The sequence below is a fragment of the Podarcis bocagei genome (genome assembly GCF_964188305.1).
Source record: "Podarcis bocagei genome assembly, chromosome: 8".
NCBI lineage: Eukaryota > Metazoa > Chordata > Lepidosauria > Squamata > Lacertidae > Podarcis > Podarcis bocagei.
The window spans coordinates 33,904,654-33,919,443 of record NC_138133.1 but is presented as its reverse complement, the minus strand read 5'-3'; the positions used below and the strand labels follow the sequence as shown (position 1 = coordinate 33,919,443).

At 44.2% G+C, this 14,790-nt stretch overlaps 1 protein-coding gene across 1 annotated transcript in view; it reads right to left on the bottom strand.

The window, feature by feature from the left end:
- PARD6G (par-6 family cell polarity regulator gamma) overlaps positions 1–12,958 on the bottom strand; it is a 74,907-nt gene extending 61,949 nt beyond the window's left edge. Inside the window, exon 1 of the mRNA XM_081205820.1 lies at positions 12,484–12,958. Within this exon, the coding sequence (XP_081061946.1) occupies positions 12,484–12,555 (72 nt within the window). The 5' untranslated portion in view covers positions 12,556–12,958. The remainder of the gene's footprint in view (positions 1–12,483) is intronic.
- Positions 12,959–14,790: the final 1,832 nt, after the last annotated feature.

Genomic DNA, 14,790 nt, shown 5'->3' with positions numbered 1-14,790 from the left:
TCCCTTAAAACTAAGATTATATGCAGATTAAATGAATGCAGGAATGGGACAGAAAAGACTTATGGCAGGGGTACCCAAACTTTTTTCAAAGAGGGCCGGATTTGATGAAGTGAACATGCGTGAGGGCCAACCGGATTAAATCAATCGATCCCCAAAAATGGACTTTGGACATGCCTGACTTATGGGATAACAAATGCTGAAGTGACGTAGACCAGAAATAGTCTGTTTTGCTCATGCCTGACACCAACACGGTAAGAGGCCCTGGTTATAAAGCGTAGTCCCTTTAAAAAGAAATAAAAAACAGAACAGAACAGAATAGAAGAGTAGAATGGTGTGGAACAAAAGAGGGGCTGGACAGGCACCTTCAGAATTCTTCTTCCCTTCTATACCTTACAAAAACAAAACAAAAGCTTGTGGGTTGACAGGTTTTGCACGCTGGGAGTTGGCCTAATTTCAGACATTATCTCCTTCCCATTTCAGATCATCAGTCATATCCCCAAATCAGCAAACAACTTGTCAAATGGAAAACATCGCGCTAGCAAAACAGGCAGGGATGTGGCAACAGCCCGTTACACCTAAACGTGATTAGAGGCTATTCTGTCACACGGTAGTTATCCTCAGAAGACTAGCTTCTATCAGGTACACCTAGAAATTAATTATTCTAAAGGCATTCTTAAAGGACTTTGATTTTTTTTTTTTTGCCTCAGGAGATTCCTCCAAATAGAAACCTACCTGGGTAAAAAAACACAAGGTAATTCTTATGAGACCCTCTGGTTCTGCCCATTTCAAACAATAATTCCAGCAGAAAGATACAATGACAAAGAGAGGTGTGAGGTGTGTGTGTGGGGAACTGTATTCATGTATTCTCAGTTTAAAATTCTACAGGCAATACTTAAATCTTGCCCATTTTCACAATTCCCTTCCTGCATCCACTAATGTCCAACTAATGCAACACGTTATCTAAAATACTAGCAAAAATCCAATGCCTCAAGAAGCATGACAGTTCAGCATATAAATTTAGCTGTGTATCCCATGTGCTTCTCACAGGAACCTCTTTGATGCGTCTATCCCAAAACTACAAGTGATAGGAGCTTGAAGTGTGGATCAACATTTGAAAAACTCACATTGAACAGGTTATGCCTACCAGACACATTGTTTCAACATCCTTGGAACCAAATTGCACGTTCCAAACAAGAGTTTAACTAAAGCCCAGCTCACAAGGTTGACCCAGCTAAGTGTTTTCCTTAGGGCCAGGTGGTACATTACATGCAATATAATACACCAGCTGGAGACTGGTGGCTCTTTTAAAAGAGGAAACGCATTTTGGAGAGAATGGTGTGAAGTAGCAGCAGAATGCTTAATGCTTTCCCTACTGCGGCAAAGTCCTTCCCGCAAAGCAGCTTTTCCCACTGCAGACAGTCAAATGCAAGGATGTGCACATATGAAAACCTGAAGGGAGCAAAATGGAGAAAGGAAAGGGCACACAAAGAGTTAAATAGGCCCTCCCCACTCCAGATCAACTCTTGCAGAAATAGCCACCCCCCTTTTTAAAGGAGGCCATCAGACTACGGTTACATGAATTTGTATGTACTTATTGAGCCTTTAGGAATATCTATTACTTTGTGAATCTTGAAAATTTCAGAATACATGATTTTATCTTAAAAGAGAATGATACTTGTAAATCCAAAAAGAACTAGAACAAGACTCTACTTAGATATTTTTCTGGTAGATCACCTTTAAGAAGCATGTAAATGGTATATGCACTTTTTTCTTTTTCTTTTTGCTATTCTATCTCTCTTTCTCAATAAAATATATTCTAGTAAAATATATGGAACTGGGGTGGGTGGGGGTAGAAATAGTTAAAAATGTAATGCTATTACTGCTTACCTGCTGAATTCAAACTCTGTTATGCAAAATCTCTCCAGATTTCCCATGCATCTGATGAAATCTGATTCAGCGGGTAAGTTTGGCAAGGCACAGCAGTGGAACAACAAGAAAAGCTCTCAGACCCCGGGGGAATTAATTGATACAGAATACAATTCAAAATATGGGTCAAAGCAAAAGTGTGGATGAGCCCTTTGTCTGAGTAATTAATGCAAAACAAAACCACCTCCAGCTGCAGGGTTTTAAAATCTAACAGCAATTTAAAGAGTGCATTGTATGGCTTACATGTAGGAATGGAAGATCCCTTTTCGAGAAGTTACATGTAGCCAGATGTAATTTCTCACTCAAAAATGACTTTTGCTACCAGTTTAGCAGAGTGATGATGAATAACCGCTGGTTCCAACAGTAGCTGGTATGGGAGTTGAACACCCACCCACCCCAAGAAAACCCTACACACATTTAGCTTTTTGTGAGTTGTAGTACATGCTAAAAAGAAGTGGAAGACATGACTAGTCAAAACTGCTAGAGAACTAGACCTTCCTGATTTTCAGGGTGCTGTCGCTGTTCTGGCCCCACAGAATAAAAGAGTGGAAGAACAAGTCAAGATAATAATCTTTCATTGAACTTGTTAGTGTAAAAGCTCAAGCTGCTCTTGATTGGCTGAATTTAAGCAAGTCTTCTAGCCACAGTAGAAACAGATAACCAAAGTCAGGTATAACTAAGCAACCCAAACGTTTATCATCACAGGAAGGCATACAAATACAGGATACACAACTTGCTGGAAAAAAATAGGAGCTGCCATATGGACTAGGAAAGATGCAGTCTTATAGTGCATGCTTTTCATTGCCCTAGCTGAATTAGATTTCCTATTTAGAAAAAATATATATTTAAAAGATTTTTGCCCTGCCTGTCTTCCACAGAAGTCCAAGAGGTCAAGAATACTCAAGCCGGACCCTTTAAAAAAAAGCTATACTTTCACCAGGCAACAAAAAGTTAACAGTGATAAAAACAGGAAGTAAAGTAAGGAGGACATTCTACTGATGTGGCAACTGAAACACCCAGACTCTTGTGCCTCCAATGTTGATCTAAATCAGTGGTTTCATAATAAAAATGTGCTCATGCCACACTTGATAAGAAATACATTGGAAAACAAAAGCTGGAGAGCCGCAGGTTTCCCCATCATACTCACAGTTCCAAAATTCCAGCCCAACTGATTGAAATCTTGTGCTGTGGTCTAAGCCACAGAGCCTAGGGCTTGCCGATAAGAAGGTCAGCGGTTCGAATCCCCGTGACGGGGTGAGCTCCTGTTGCTTGGTCCCTGCTCCTGCAAACCTAGCAGTTCGAAAGCACGTCAAAGTGCAAGTACATAAATAGGTACCGCTCCGGTATGAAGGTAAACGGTGTTTCCGTGCGCTGCTCTGGTTCGCCAGAAGCGGCTTTGTCATGCTGGCCACATGACCCAGAAGCTGTACGCCGGCTCCCACGGCCAATAAAGCGAGATGAGCGCCACAAGCCCAGAGTTGGTCAAGACTGGACCTAACGGTCAGGGGTCCCTTTACCTTTACAATCTCAAGAGATCTGCAGAGGACAATGCAAGAATCTGTAGTCGCTTACCCCAGAACACAAAGCTCATCCCATGACTTAGGAATCTAGAAGTTAGTGACTGAAATATCTCTCCAAGCATTGCAGTTATGAACTATTAACTACCTCTATCAAGAAGCACTTCAAACCAACATGGATTTTGCCACCTTTCATAGTTCCCTGATAAAAAGACTCGGGCTGCATACACACAACATCTTATTCGAGAACCAACGGAGACCAAGTACTTGTCGTTTTCTACACAGTCCATGTACCATCTAGATCTATTGCCCTTATTTTGCATCCCAAGAAGTGCTTCCTGAGAAACTGGCTTCATTCTGAAAATAAAAGCTCATTGATTTTGCATTACCCTGCAGTGTGTCCATCTGAAAACAGATGGAGGCAGGCTAGGGATGAACCAATACCTTTTGGTAGCTGAGGCGAACCACAAAATGGTGCTGCCACACCCTGCTAGGGAAGAAGGGGCGAGTGAATATCCACATCAGGAACAAGGGGGGTGAGGGAAATAAATACCTACACCTGGAACAAGGTTGGGAGGAGACCCAAAGTGCCTCCTGTTTGCCAAGAGGCCACAATAGAGGTGGCAACAAATCTAGTCTCCAAGGAGTGCGCTGCAGAAACGACATTTTTGTGCTAGAAACATTCTACCCCTACCAGGTTTGTCATTTCTTCTCCTTTCAAATAAACAAAGTTCCTGATTACATCTGCAGGACTGCGCCCACTCATACCCATTTCTTCTAGGCTAAAGCATTGGAGGATAAACAAGAAAACACGAGTTCGCATTCTCAACTTTCTTGTTCCCAGACAGGTTTTCACAAGTCTTGGCGCTTACAACATAAAAGATGAGTTGATCCATTTATTTTTTTTAGGATGACGGCACAGGCATCGGCCGGAAAGAACAGCACACCCCAAGTGGCATTTTGAGCTGCATTTGATCTAGAGCAGTCTGCCAAGTTGGTCAAGATCATGCTTGCAAACAGCTACCCACCTATGGCAGATAAGAATAGCCACTAGGCAGGGAAGTACATGCCACCTGTAAGATGGCTATTTTCTCTTTCAGGCCATCTGGGCTAAGAATAATTGCAGGTGGAGGTATTTGCAAAACAGAGCTGAGACACACTTGTTCTGTGTGGTTAAACAGCTGCCCACTTCATTAGCAAGACACCCATGTCCACCTAAGTCAGACAGGAAGCAATGTAGAGCAACAGATACCTTACTAGCTCGACGCATTCTTACAGATGGATCGCCAAGTCCTAATGGGATGTTATTTGTTCATAAATTATGAGCTGCTTTTCCAAGCGCTAAAAAGTGCTGCGTACAAGTCGAAATTCAATAGCAAGAAGCAAATATTCAAACAATGCAGCTGATGCCAAAGTGTTTCCCCTCAGTGCCTACCCTAAGTCACAAAGTGCCCTAAACAAACCTTTCTAAATTTAAGGAAACATCCATTCTTACCATCTCCCCCTACAAATAGAAGGCCAAACTAGACGCAATGGAGACACCATTCATGTGTTCATCCCATTTACATATAAAACAAGAACGGGAACCTGACTTCAAAGGTCACCAACACAGACCCAGAGGTTTTCCTTGGGGTGCCCCCAATAAATTCAGGATTGGGGAGATTAACTCTTGCCTCCCCAACTGCACTCTCCAGGAAAATCGGGGGGTGCGAAGGGTTCAACACTCTTGTATACTCAGCTTACTGCTGAATAAAGACCTAAAGATAGACAGACACACTTAATGCATGTGGGGCCAAGCACTTTAGAAGAAACACATTTCTGCCAATCATATCTACTTAATGCTGCTTCCAAACAGGATTCCGGAGTAATGATTCCAACACAAACCCTTTGAGTTACTATAGGTTTATTGTTCCAGAACATGAACACCTCCCTCAAGAAGAAAGAAAACTTGATGGGGTGCCCTCTTCTCACAAGAGAGTTATCATATTTGGTATTTTACAGAACTACCATGCTCTACTTAACATTTTGTTTTGGAGATGGAACAGCCCAGTCGTATGCGTGTCTGGACACAGTCAGATTACTCAGCAGGAAGTGCTACCTACTCCCAGGCGAGTATGCGCAGAATAAAGCTGCAACCCAACCAGTCCAAGTGAGACCGTGAGACTTTCTCATCACCTACTACAAAAATGCTGACTTTGTCTCTCAATTAAATAAGAAATAACTGTTACAGTTTTCCCACAAGTAAGGTAAATTTCAGTGCTAATCCGCCATTTGGCATATGGAAGACCATCTGTTATATACCTGACAAAATTAGTAACATGAACTTAAAAAGACAAGTTCAAAATTTCCGCAACTCTCAAGGCATCTGCACCAAGCAGTGAAAAGCCTTTTCATCACTGCTGAATATCCACCTTGACATATTTTAAATATAAGCACTATATTTAAGTTTCACATGCCACTCCAAACCAGTGAATTAAACACCACCAACACACAACTATGTGGATTAAAACCATATGTACTTTAATGATAACATGCCTCCTGAGCTGAAGAAGCCATTTTCTTCTTTACTGGACAGCAGGTTTTGCAATTAAGGCTTTCAGAGGCACAAACTTAAGCACTGTATATTTGTCACTTGATGACTTGCATGTGCGTATGGGCCCTGTGCTGATACATCTCATCACATCACCACAAATGCGGTTACTTTTGATTCAAGGGAATCATTTCAGACATTCAACTGCAGGTCATCAAGACATACAGCAATTCAGTACAAAGAAGCCTAAACACAACTTTTCTGTAGCAGGCTGTGTGGATCAACAACATCTGGAGGCTTGTAACTCCCATCGTCCCTGACCATGCTGTCTGGGGACGATGGGAGTTGGGAATCCAACAACATCTGGAGGGTCATAGGTTCCCCATCTCTGGTCGACATGAACGGTCCTGAAGTCTGTGTTTGAAATTAGCCAGGCGCCAGGCGCATTTTGCATCTGGCTTTCGACCACTTGCAACCAAGTGAAGATGCCTGGGAGCCAGGATGCCACCTGACACCTCCACCATCTGGGGATCATTGGATCTAGATTGTTTTCACACACTAATAGCCCATTCTGTAGAATTCTATCAGTTATATTTTACATGCACAATCATAATTAATTTCTGGAACCAAATTGCTTTTTCCGTGCAGCTTGAGCATGAGCAGGAATCACCATTAGGAAAAAGAGGTAGGACTAGGCTAATATATATGTGGACTGTCCCTGGATCAAGTGGCTTTTCTTCTTTAAGTTCCCAACATTCTTCACCTAGCTCAAGGTTGTCATCTGAAGTAGCTAGATGTTTCACTGAGAATTCATCACAGTCGATCCATCGTTTGAAAAATAACAACCTCTGAGCCACCTTGCCCCAAAATGGCAACTAGACATTCCATTTAGGTGACTGTACACCTTGGTTTAAGGAGCCATTTGGTGCCTAGCTTATATATCTGAGTTTCTAACACTGCCTGGAGTAAAGGCTAAGCATCACTACCAGAAGGATCGTGGTCAATGAAAGTGTCTACATGTTGAAGTACCTTCTCATATCAAAGTAGAGGAGGCACACACTTTGGAGATACTTTGTTTATTATGTCCAGCAGCCTCTTTACTTAAATATTTCTCAAGACTCTAGTAAGGAACATTACCTCTGCCTGGAGCAAGACCTGAGAACATGGACGCTAATCATCACAATCAATCAATTTTCTAGAAATGTAGTTGTGTGGAGTTAATCATCCAAAAGTATGTTACTCTTGGTCAAAACAACATTTTTCCTTAGCTGTCTAACAACCTCTGCCCTGCCTTCCAGGTAAATCTCACAGAGCCTATGTCACAACCTCATGCCATAGATGGTTTTAAAAAACAAACATCCGTAGCATTCTCTCTTCATTAGTCCTGTAGTCATGTCTAATGGGAAAGCATTCCACCACCAAGGCACTCAATATATTATGATTGCTACTCTAATATACAACTTGAGTGTAATTGATGGTAGCAATAACGGTCCTAGGAATCAATGTTAAGTGACAGAATACCACCAGTAGTAACTGATTGTGTAGAGTGTGCTGCTCTCTTACATCTAGTAACCTGTATGTACTTCTGAGTATGACTGGAAAACAAATATTCTCACATATCACAGGAGGTATGCTGCTGGTTAATAACTACTTCAGGTACTTGGTCAAACAAATACTCTTGAAAAGGAGTTAACATGAATGGTACACCATCAGTGTTGCAACTGTCAAACCTTGCCTTTGAGGGTCTATAAGGTAAAGGTAAAGGACCCCTGACAGTTAAGTCCAGTCACAAACGCCTCTGGGGTTGTGGTGCTCATCTAGCTTTACAGGCCGAGGGAGCCAATGGTTGTCCACAGTTTTTCCAGGTCATGTGGCCGGCATGACTAAGCCACTTCTGGCGAAACCAGAGCAGCGCACGGAAACGCCATTTACCTTTCTGCCGGAGCGGTACCTATTTATCTACTTGCACTTTGACGTGCTTTCAAACTGCTAGGTTGGCAGGAGCAGGGACCGAACATGAGCTCACCCTGTCGCGAGGATTCGAACTGCCGATCTTCCGATCAGCAAGCCCAAGGCTCAGTGGTTTACACCACAGCGCTACCCGCGTCCCTTGAGGGTCTATACTGTACAGTGGTACCTCGGGTTACGTACTTAATTCAATCCGGAGGTCCGTTCTTAACCTGAAACTGTTCTTAACCTGAAGCACCACTTCAGCTAATGGGGCCTCTTGCTGCCGCCGTGCCGCCAGAGCACGATTTCTGTTCTCATCCTGAAGCAAAGTTCTTAACCCGAGGTACTATTTCTGGCTTAGCGGAGTCTGTAACCTGAAGCATACGCAACCTGAAGCGTATGTAACCCGAGGTACCACTGTATCACTAAAAATGTTACTATATCATTATGAAACACTTCCGTTTAATAGGCAGCAACACAAAGCAGCCAAAAGAGTCTGTTACCTATAGATATACTTTGTGTGTACTGTATATCAGATTGTCTGTATGAATCCCAGCAAACTAGTCTGGCTGACAGGGATTAAGGACTAGTATTTACATATACACAACCAATTCATTCCTTCAGAACAGTTCATTCAAAGGATGCTAAGTACAGCTCACACTTCTGACAGCATGGCCTTTCTAGTGCCTATTATCAGAGCTTGCACTGCAATGAAGTTTCAGAACTCTGTGTTCTAAATGTACAATACTAAGACCATTGAGAGAAATACAAGCTTTATTGGAATATGAAGGGGGAAGGCAGCTAGCTGGCTATTTCATGCAACTTGGTTGCAGAACATCTGCTCTGTATGCAGACGGTCCCAGGTTCAAATCCACAGCATCTCCAAGAATGGAACGGAAGTACCTCTGTCAGATGGACCAATGGTCTGGCTGGGTGCAAGGCAGCCTCCCCAGTTCCCTATATTTCACCCAAAGTAAAGTCAAGCACCCATAATTTTGAAACAAAGAAAAACAACTCATCCCTAACATAGAAAGATACAATACCCAGAGACCTCTGTTGGTTTCAGGGATGGGGAACCTGTGGTTGACCAGAGGTTGTTGGGTTACAACGTCCATCATCCCTGTCCACTGGCCTTGTTGCCAACACTGATGGGTGTGAAAGAGTCCAACAAACATGGGCACATCTTAGTGCGCACCCCCTTAAATGACCAAATAAAGTGGGCAAACCAGTGAGGAGTTTGCTCAGTCAATGGCAGAACAGGAACTAAAATCCAGCTCTTTCTAATTTCAGCATGCATTGTCCACAGAAGGACTCTTGCCACCATCTAACATTGATTTAAACATTTTGCTATGAGCTGCTGAGAACACAGAGGCGATGCAACCCCCACCCAGAGGTATTGCTGTGGATCTTACACACTCAAGGCAAGTTTGGAAGGCAAAGCCAAGAATAAATAAATAAGTAAAATAAAGAATGAGAAATAAAGAAAGAAAAGTGGGTGGGAAAGTAAGGTAGCTGTAGGAATACAGATAAGGTGAGGCTAGAGTGATTTGGGAAAGAGAAGGCCTTCCAGATGTTGGTGGGCTACAATTCCTATCATCCTTCTCCAATTACTGGCCACAATGCCTGGGGGTGATGGGAGCTGGAGTCCGGCAACACCTAGAGAGGGCCATGGCTACTCCACCTGGCTTGTGTTGTTCATTAACATACGTCTCACAACCACACATACATTTGTCATAGATAAGCTGCCTGGAATGGCACAACTCCTGACAAAAGCAGAGGGCAAATCTGGTCTCATGTTGTTTCAAGGATAGCTGCCTCCCCTGCCTGAACAGGAGCTTTGGGATGTAATGATGCTAAGTTAGGGTTGCCATACGTCCAGAATTTTCCAGACATAGCTGGTATTCAGCCCCCTGAAAGCGTCTGGGCAGAAATCACTGCAATGTCCAGGAAAGTCCAGACATATGGCAGCCCATGTCAGTAGTGTAGAGTTTGACGATTTGCATAAAAAAGCTCAAAAACTCAAACTTTGCCACAACCCCCCCCTGCAAAAAACACAGCAACTTTTCAAAAAATGTTTGACAACTTTTGTATCCAGATTTTCACTTTTTGAAATATGGCAACTCTAGCAAACTTGTCATAGCAGGCATGCCATGCAAGCACACAAAAGGGCAAGTCTTCACTATGCTCAAAGGGTTCAAGTACCTTTGCTATGATGAAAGACTAAAGTGCTCTTATTAGTCCAGGGGGGGGGGAGAAATAACAGGAATTTACAAAATTATGAATAGTAAGAAGAAGATAGCCAAAATGCATTCTTACTCCCCCCCATACTACTAGAACTTTGAGTCCCTCGCCAAAATCATCTATCTGTACACATGAAAACAAAAAGTGCTATTTCACACGCCTAGCTAACTTACAGAATTCACTGCCACAGGATGTGGCGATGGCCACTATATTAGATAGCTTCTAAAATGACAATTCATGACAGGTATCTCCATCAATGGGTACAATGGTACCTCGTTACATACGCTTCAGGTTACAGACTCCACTAACCCAGAAATAGTACCTCGGGTTAAGAACTTTGCTTCAGGATGAGAACAGAAATTGTCCTCTGGCGGCACGGCGGCAGTAGGAGGCCCCATTAGCTAAAGTGGTGCTTCAGGTTAAGAACAGTTTCAGGTTAAGAACGGACCTCTGGAACAAATTAAGTACTTAACCCGAGGTACCACTGTATTGACAATGGCAGCTAAATTCAACATCCATGTTGGGAGGCAATATGCCTCTGAATACCAAAGGCGAAGAGCATAAAATGGGGCAAAAGTTGTTGCCTTCACCGCTAACACCTGATTGGCTGGTTTATGGAACTGATCAGGGACAGGCAACCTGTGGTCCTCCAAATGTTGTTTGACGACATCTTCCATCATCGCTCATCATTGGCCATGTTGATGGGGGCTAACGGTTGGTGCAGGGTAGGCAAACATCATCTGTGGGCTAGATGGACCTTTGGGAAGATTCAACAAGCCTCTTCTTATGTTATGGTTCCCTCCCATCCCTTGGTTGATTTATCTGAAAACCGGAAGCTCTTGGAACTATGAAGCAGAATTCCAAGCATAGACTTCAGATGCCTGTAATATATCCCTCATTACAACCTTACACCTTCGTCCTAGGGCAAGAAAGGCAGGCTTTACTTAAAGGCCTCTTCCAAAAGACAGCAAGGGTGGGGCGGACAGATTGAGAGGGTGTAGTAGTGCAAATAGATGCGACTGCACTTACGAGTCAGAGTTGTGTCCTTTCAGCGGGAAACACCAAAAACGTGAAGACTACGTTTGGTAACGCGCAAGCACTTCCCTCCTCCCCTCACCCCCCCCCCCCGACGAAGGAAGAGCTGAGAGATCAGGTGGCACCGGGAAAAGGGAGAGGGAGAAAGGGAGTCTACTACTCTCCAAACAAGTTTAAACACGAATGAAAGAGAGCGAGTTCGCAGAGCTCAAGACCTGCAAGGCAGCGACAGGGCCAGGAACAGATTCAAGAGGGCCAGTATGGGATTTAGCAGCAGGCTGCTTGGCGTTTCTTGAGAAGTCCAGAGGGTTGCATTCAGGAGAGAGAAATAAAGCTCTCTCCCCAACCCCCTGTGTCTGCAGTCCAGCCGTCCCTTCCCGCGTCCACGGCAATATTTTCAAACCAAAACACAAAGGTTTCGAAGTACTTCCATAAGGAGGAACAATGGGAAACGTTAAGCAGAGGCAGCCGAGCGTTTTGCAGGGACTGGACTCACTCACTCACTCCCACGCGAGTGGCGATCAAGTTTAACTCGACCGCGAGCGCGTGGGGGAGGAGTGGGGGGGTGCGGGGGTGGGGCTTTGCGGCAACAGCATCCCCCCTCCAATCGGCGCTCCTCTTTTGAGGTTCACTAATCCAGATCGGAGCGAGCCTAACCTGCTTCTTTTTCCACCCGAGCTCCCCCCACCCCACCTCCCGCCGCCCTAGTTGGAAAGCCCTTTTGTTGTGAACGGCCCACCAGCAAGAAACGTGCCGCGATCGCCGCCTGATCCCAGCAAGCCGATGAAGCCAGAGATTAAATATCCAGGCGCCCCCAAAGCCACACTGAAACAAAAACAAAATCTGTGGAAAATGTCCAGGCGGAGACGTAAACCCACCCCTCACGACAAGCGCCCTAGAGATCTCGGGACAAGTTGCTATGGGATACGTCCCCTATGGTGGAGAGAGAAGGGAAAACATGTGTTTCATAGCAAGTCAAGGGGGGGGGGGCTGGCGGGCAGAATATTCCTTTATATTCTTTCATAAATTGACGCAGACACGTCTAAAAGGGAAAAAAGAAGTTGCTGCCGGAGTAAGTTACTTCCCTCCGGTGGAAAACTAGAGCAATCTCGTTTTTTTTCAGACGCAAGACAAAGCATCATAAGGGGAGGGGGCGGGAGGATGCAAGGAGATGGGGGTCTCCATTCATTTTAAAAAGAAGTTAGAGGAGGTGGGGGAAAGGTACTGGAAGGCGTGGGGGGGAGGTTAATCCGGGCTGCAAGTAGCTATTCCTTCTGTCCTTACCTTACTTTTCACTTCCACTGCGCTGTAGCCAAAATACCGCAGACTCTGAGATTTATTAAAGCTCCGATTCATTTTCTCGGCCCCCAGTTTGAAACCCCCCCTCGTCCTTCGCCTCCTCCTCTTCGCCCTCGCTCAACAAGGGCTGGGAAGACCCACCGCCTCCGTGAGAAAGTGCCCCCCGGGCGGCCGCTTGTTGCTGCTGCTCCGACCCTGGAATGTAACTTTCTTTGGAACGTTCAGCCTCCCGAGAATCTTTTACTTTGTCCCAGCGCGCTAATCAGAACGCCCGCCTAGCTCGCTCTTCGGGCTTCTGTTTGTTACAATCGCTTTCAGCTCGCAACGCGCCTCTGACTCAATAGGAAGGCGGCTGCAGCAGCAAGGACTGGGCCCCGCCTCCATCAGAAACCCGCCCACTTTCAGTCTTCGCCCGTTTCAAAAACCCCAGAGCAGCAGTCATCGCCGTCGCTCATCCTGGCCGCCAGAGGGCGCGCGTTTGCGGATTATGACAGAATAATGATAATATTTGCTTAACTTGCTCAGCTAGCTAGCTGGCCGGCCGGGTGCTCAACAGTGGGCAGTGTCGCACCAAGGTCTGAAAGAGCAACAAACTGCTGCGTTAATGAGTATAAAGTCGCTGCCTTTTTTTAAAAAAGTCACATAAAACTTTTTTCTTTGTAATATGGGTGAATGCAAAATGCCCTTTTTCTTCTTCCAGTGAATACGCCAAACTTTCTTTTGGTCATTTTTGCATATGAGGGCATGCAAGTCCATTAACATTGGAAGATATTGATACAAGTATGTGCAGGACCAGGATCTTTACAGAAACAACCACAACTATGTGTAATAAACCAATAAAGATAAACTGACTTTTTGTTTGTTTTTTGTTTTGCAATGGAAGGCGTTGTGGTTCTATACCAGGCACACTGGCCCAAATGTATATTTTCATTGTGATAGATTTACCCAGAACTACCCCAATTTTCTGGTTCCTTCCTCAGGTGAATAACTGCATTAGGAAAGTCCTGATATTCTCTATAGGGCATGTTAAAACACACACACAAACTACACAAACACATTTTTACTAAACTGGGCATATCCACACTCGTCCTGCTCCTTTCTCCCAAGTAAAACTGCTTTTTACCACTCAGTCGCAGGACTTATCCACACTTAACTTTTGTACCACTCTTTCGAGACACAGTTCTGCACTTTAAAACTCTTGTGTTGGAGTACTTTTTTCTTCTACTTTTCGCTCTAGAACTTTCCCTGCAAAAACCTGTTCTTTAAAGCTTAAGCACAATTGGTGTTTTCAACAGATTGCTATTTGCTCTGCTTCAGCTTTAAAGAGTGTGTTTTTGCTGGGAAACTTCTGGAGGGAGGAGGGGGGAATCACTCTGACATGGAACTTTATATGGCAATTCGGGTTTTCTCTGGATTGATGTTTGTTCCAATTTAGAGCTAAAGAGCAGTTTTCCCCTTTGAAAGGATCGGGCCAAGGCTTTCTAAGCACAGGACAAGCAGAAGTGTGGGGTATATGGTGACTACAGCTTATTCCCAGAGCGTTGCAGGTTGAGGAATAGTGACAAATATGCACAGTGATTTAAATAAACCTTTTCTTTCTTTTTTATTTATAGCATTGTAGTTGTAGCCCACTTAATTTAGAGTTAGCCCCTCTCAATTCAGTGGGACTGAGGAAACTGAGTAAAACATGCATAGGACTCCACTGAAAAGGTTTGGAACAGCAGAGTCATAAGGAGCTGAAGAAAAAATGGCCATCGACTCCCTGTAACTGTACATAGATTTCATTACACCAGCTCCGCTAGAGATCAATTACACAAGCCAGCTAACCACATGACAAGCCATACTGCAGAAGCCACCATCCCACCACGACTCTCAACATGATGTTAACTGTGTTTATGTGATGGTTTCAAGGAGCTAATCAATTTATTCATTTATTTCCTGCCACGGCACATATACATGGTCGTGTGCGAGTTGGACATGCGTACTTTATTTGGGGTGTGTGTGCCTGCATTCGTTTCTAGTTTGACCTTCAGCCAACACCTGAGTAGCAGATGCTAAACTAAAAGACATTTTATGAAGCTCAACTTTATGGCACCTGAAATGCTTACTTTATTTTTGAAAGATCCAAGGCCACATAAGGAGGGAAAACAGTCCTGCAATCATACCAGTCTGACATCCTGACATCCTGCATTCATGTCATGTTCTGGGATGCTGTCTGGGTGAAGCTATTGTTTTCACATTCCATCATTAGCCAGAAGGAAGTGAGAAGACAAGCCTTAGCGCCACCTCCAA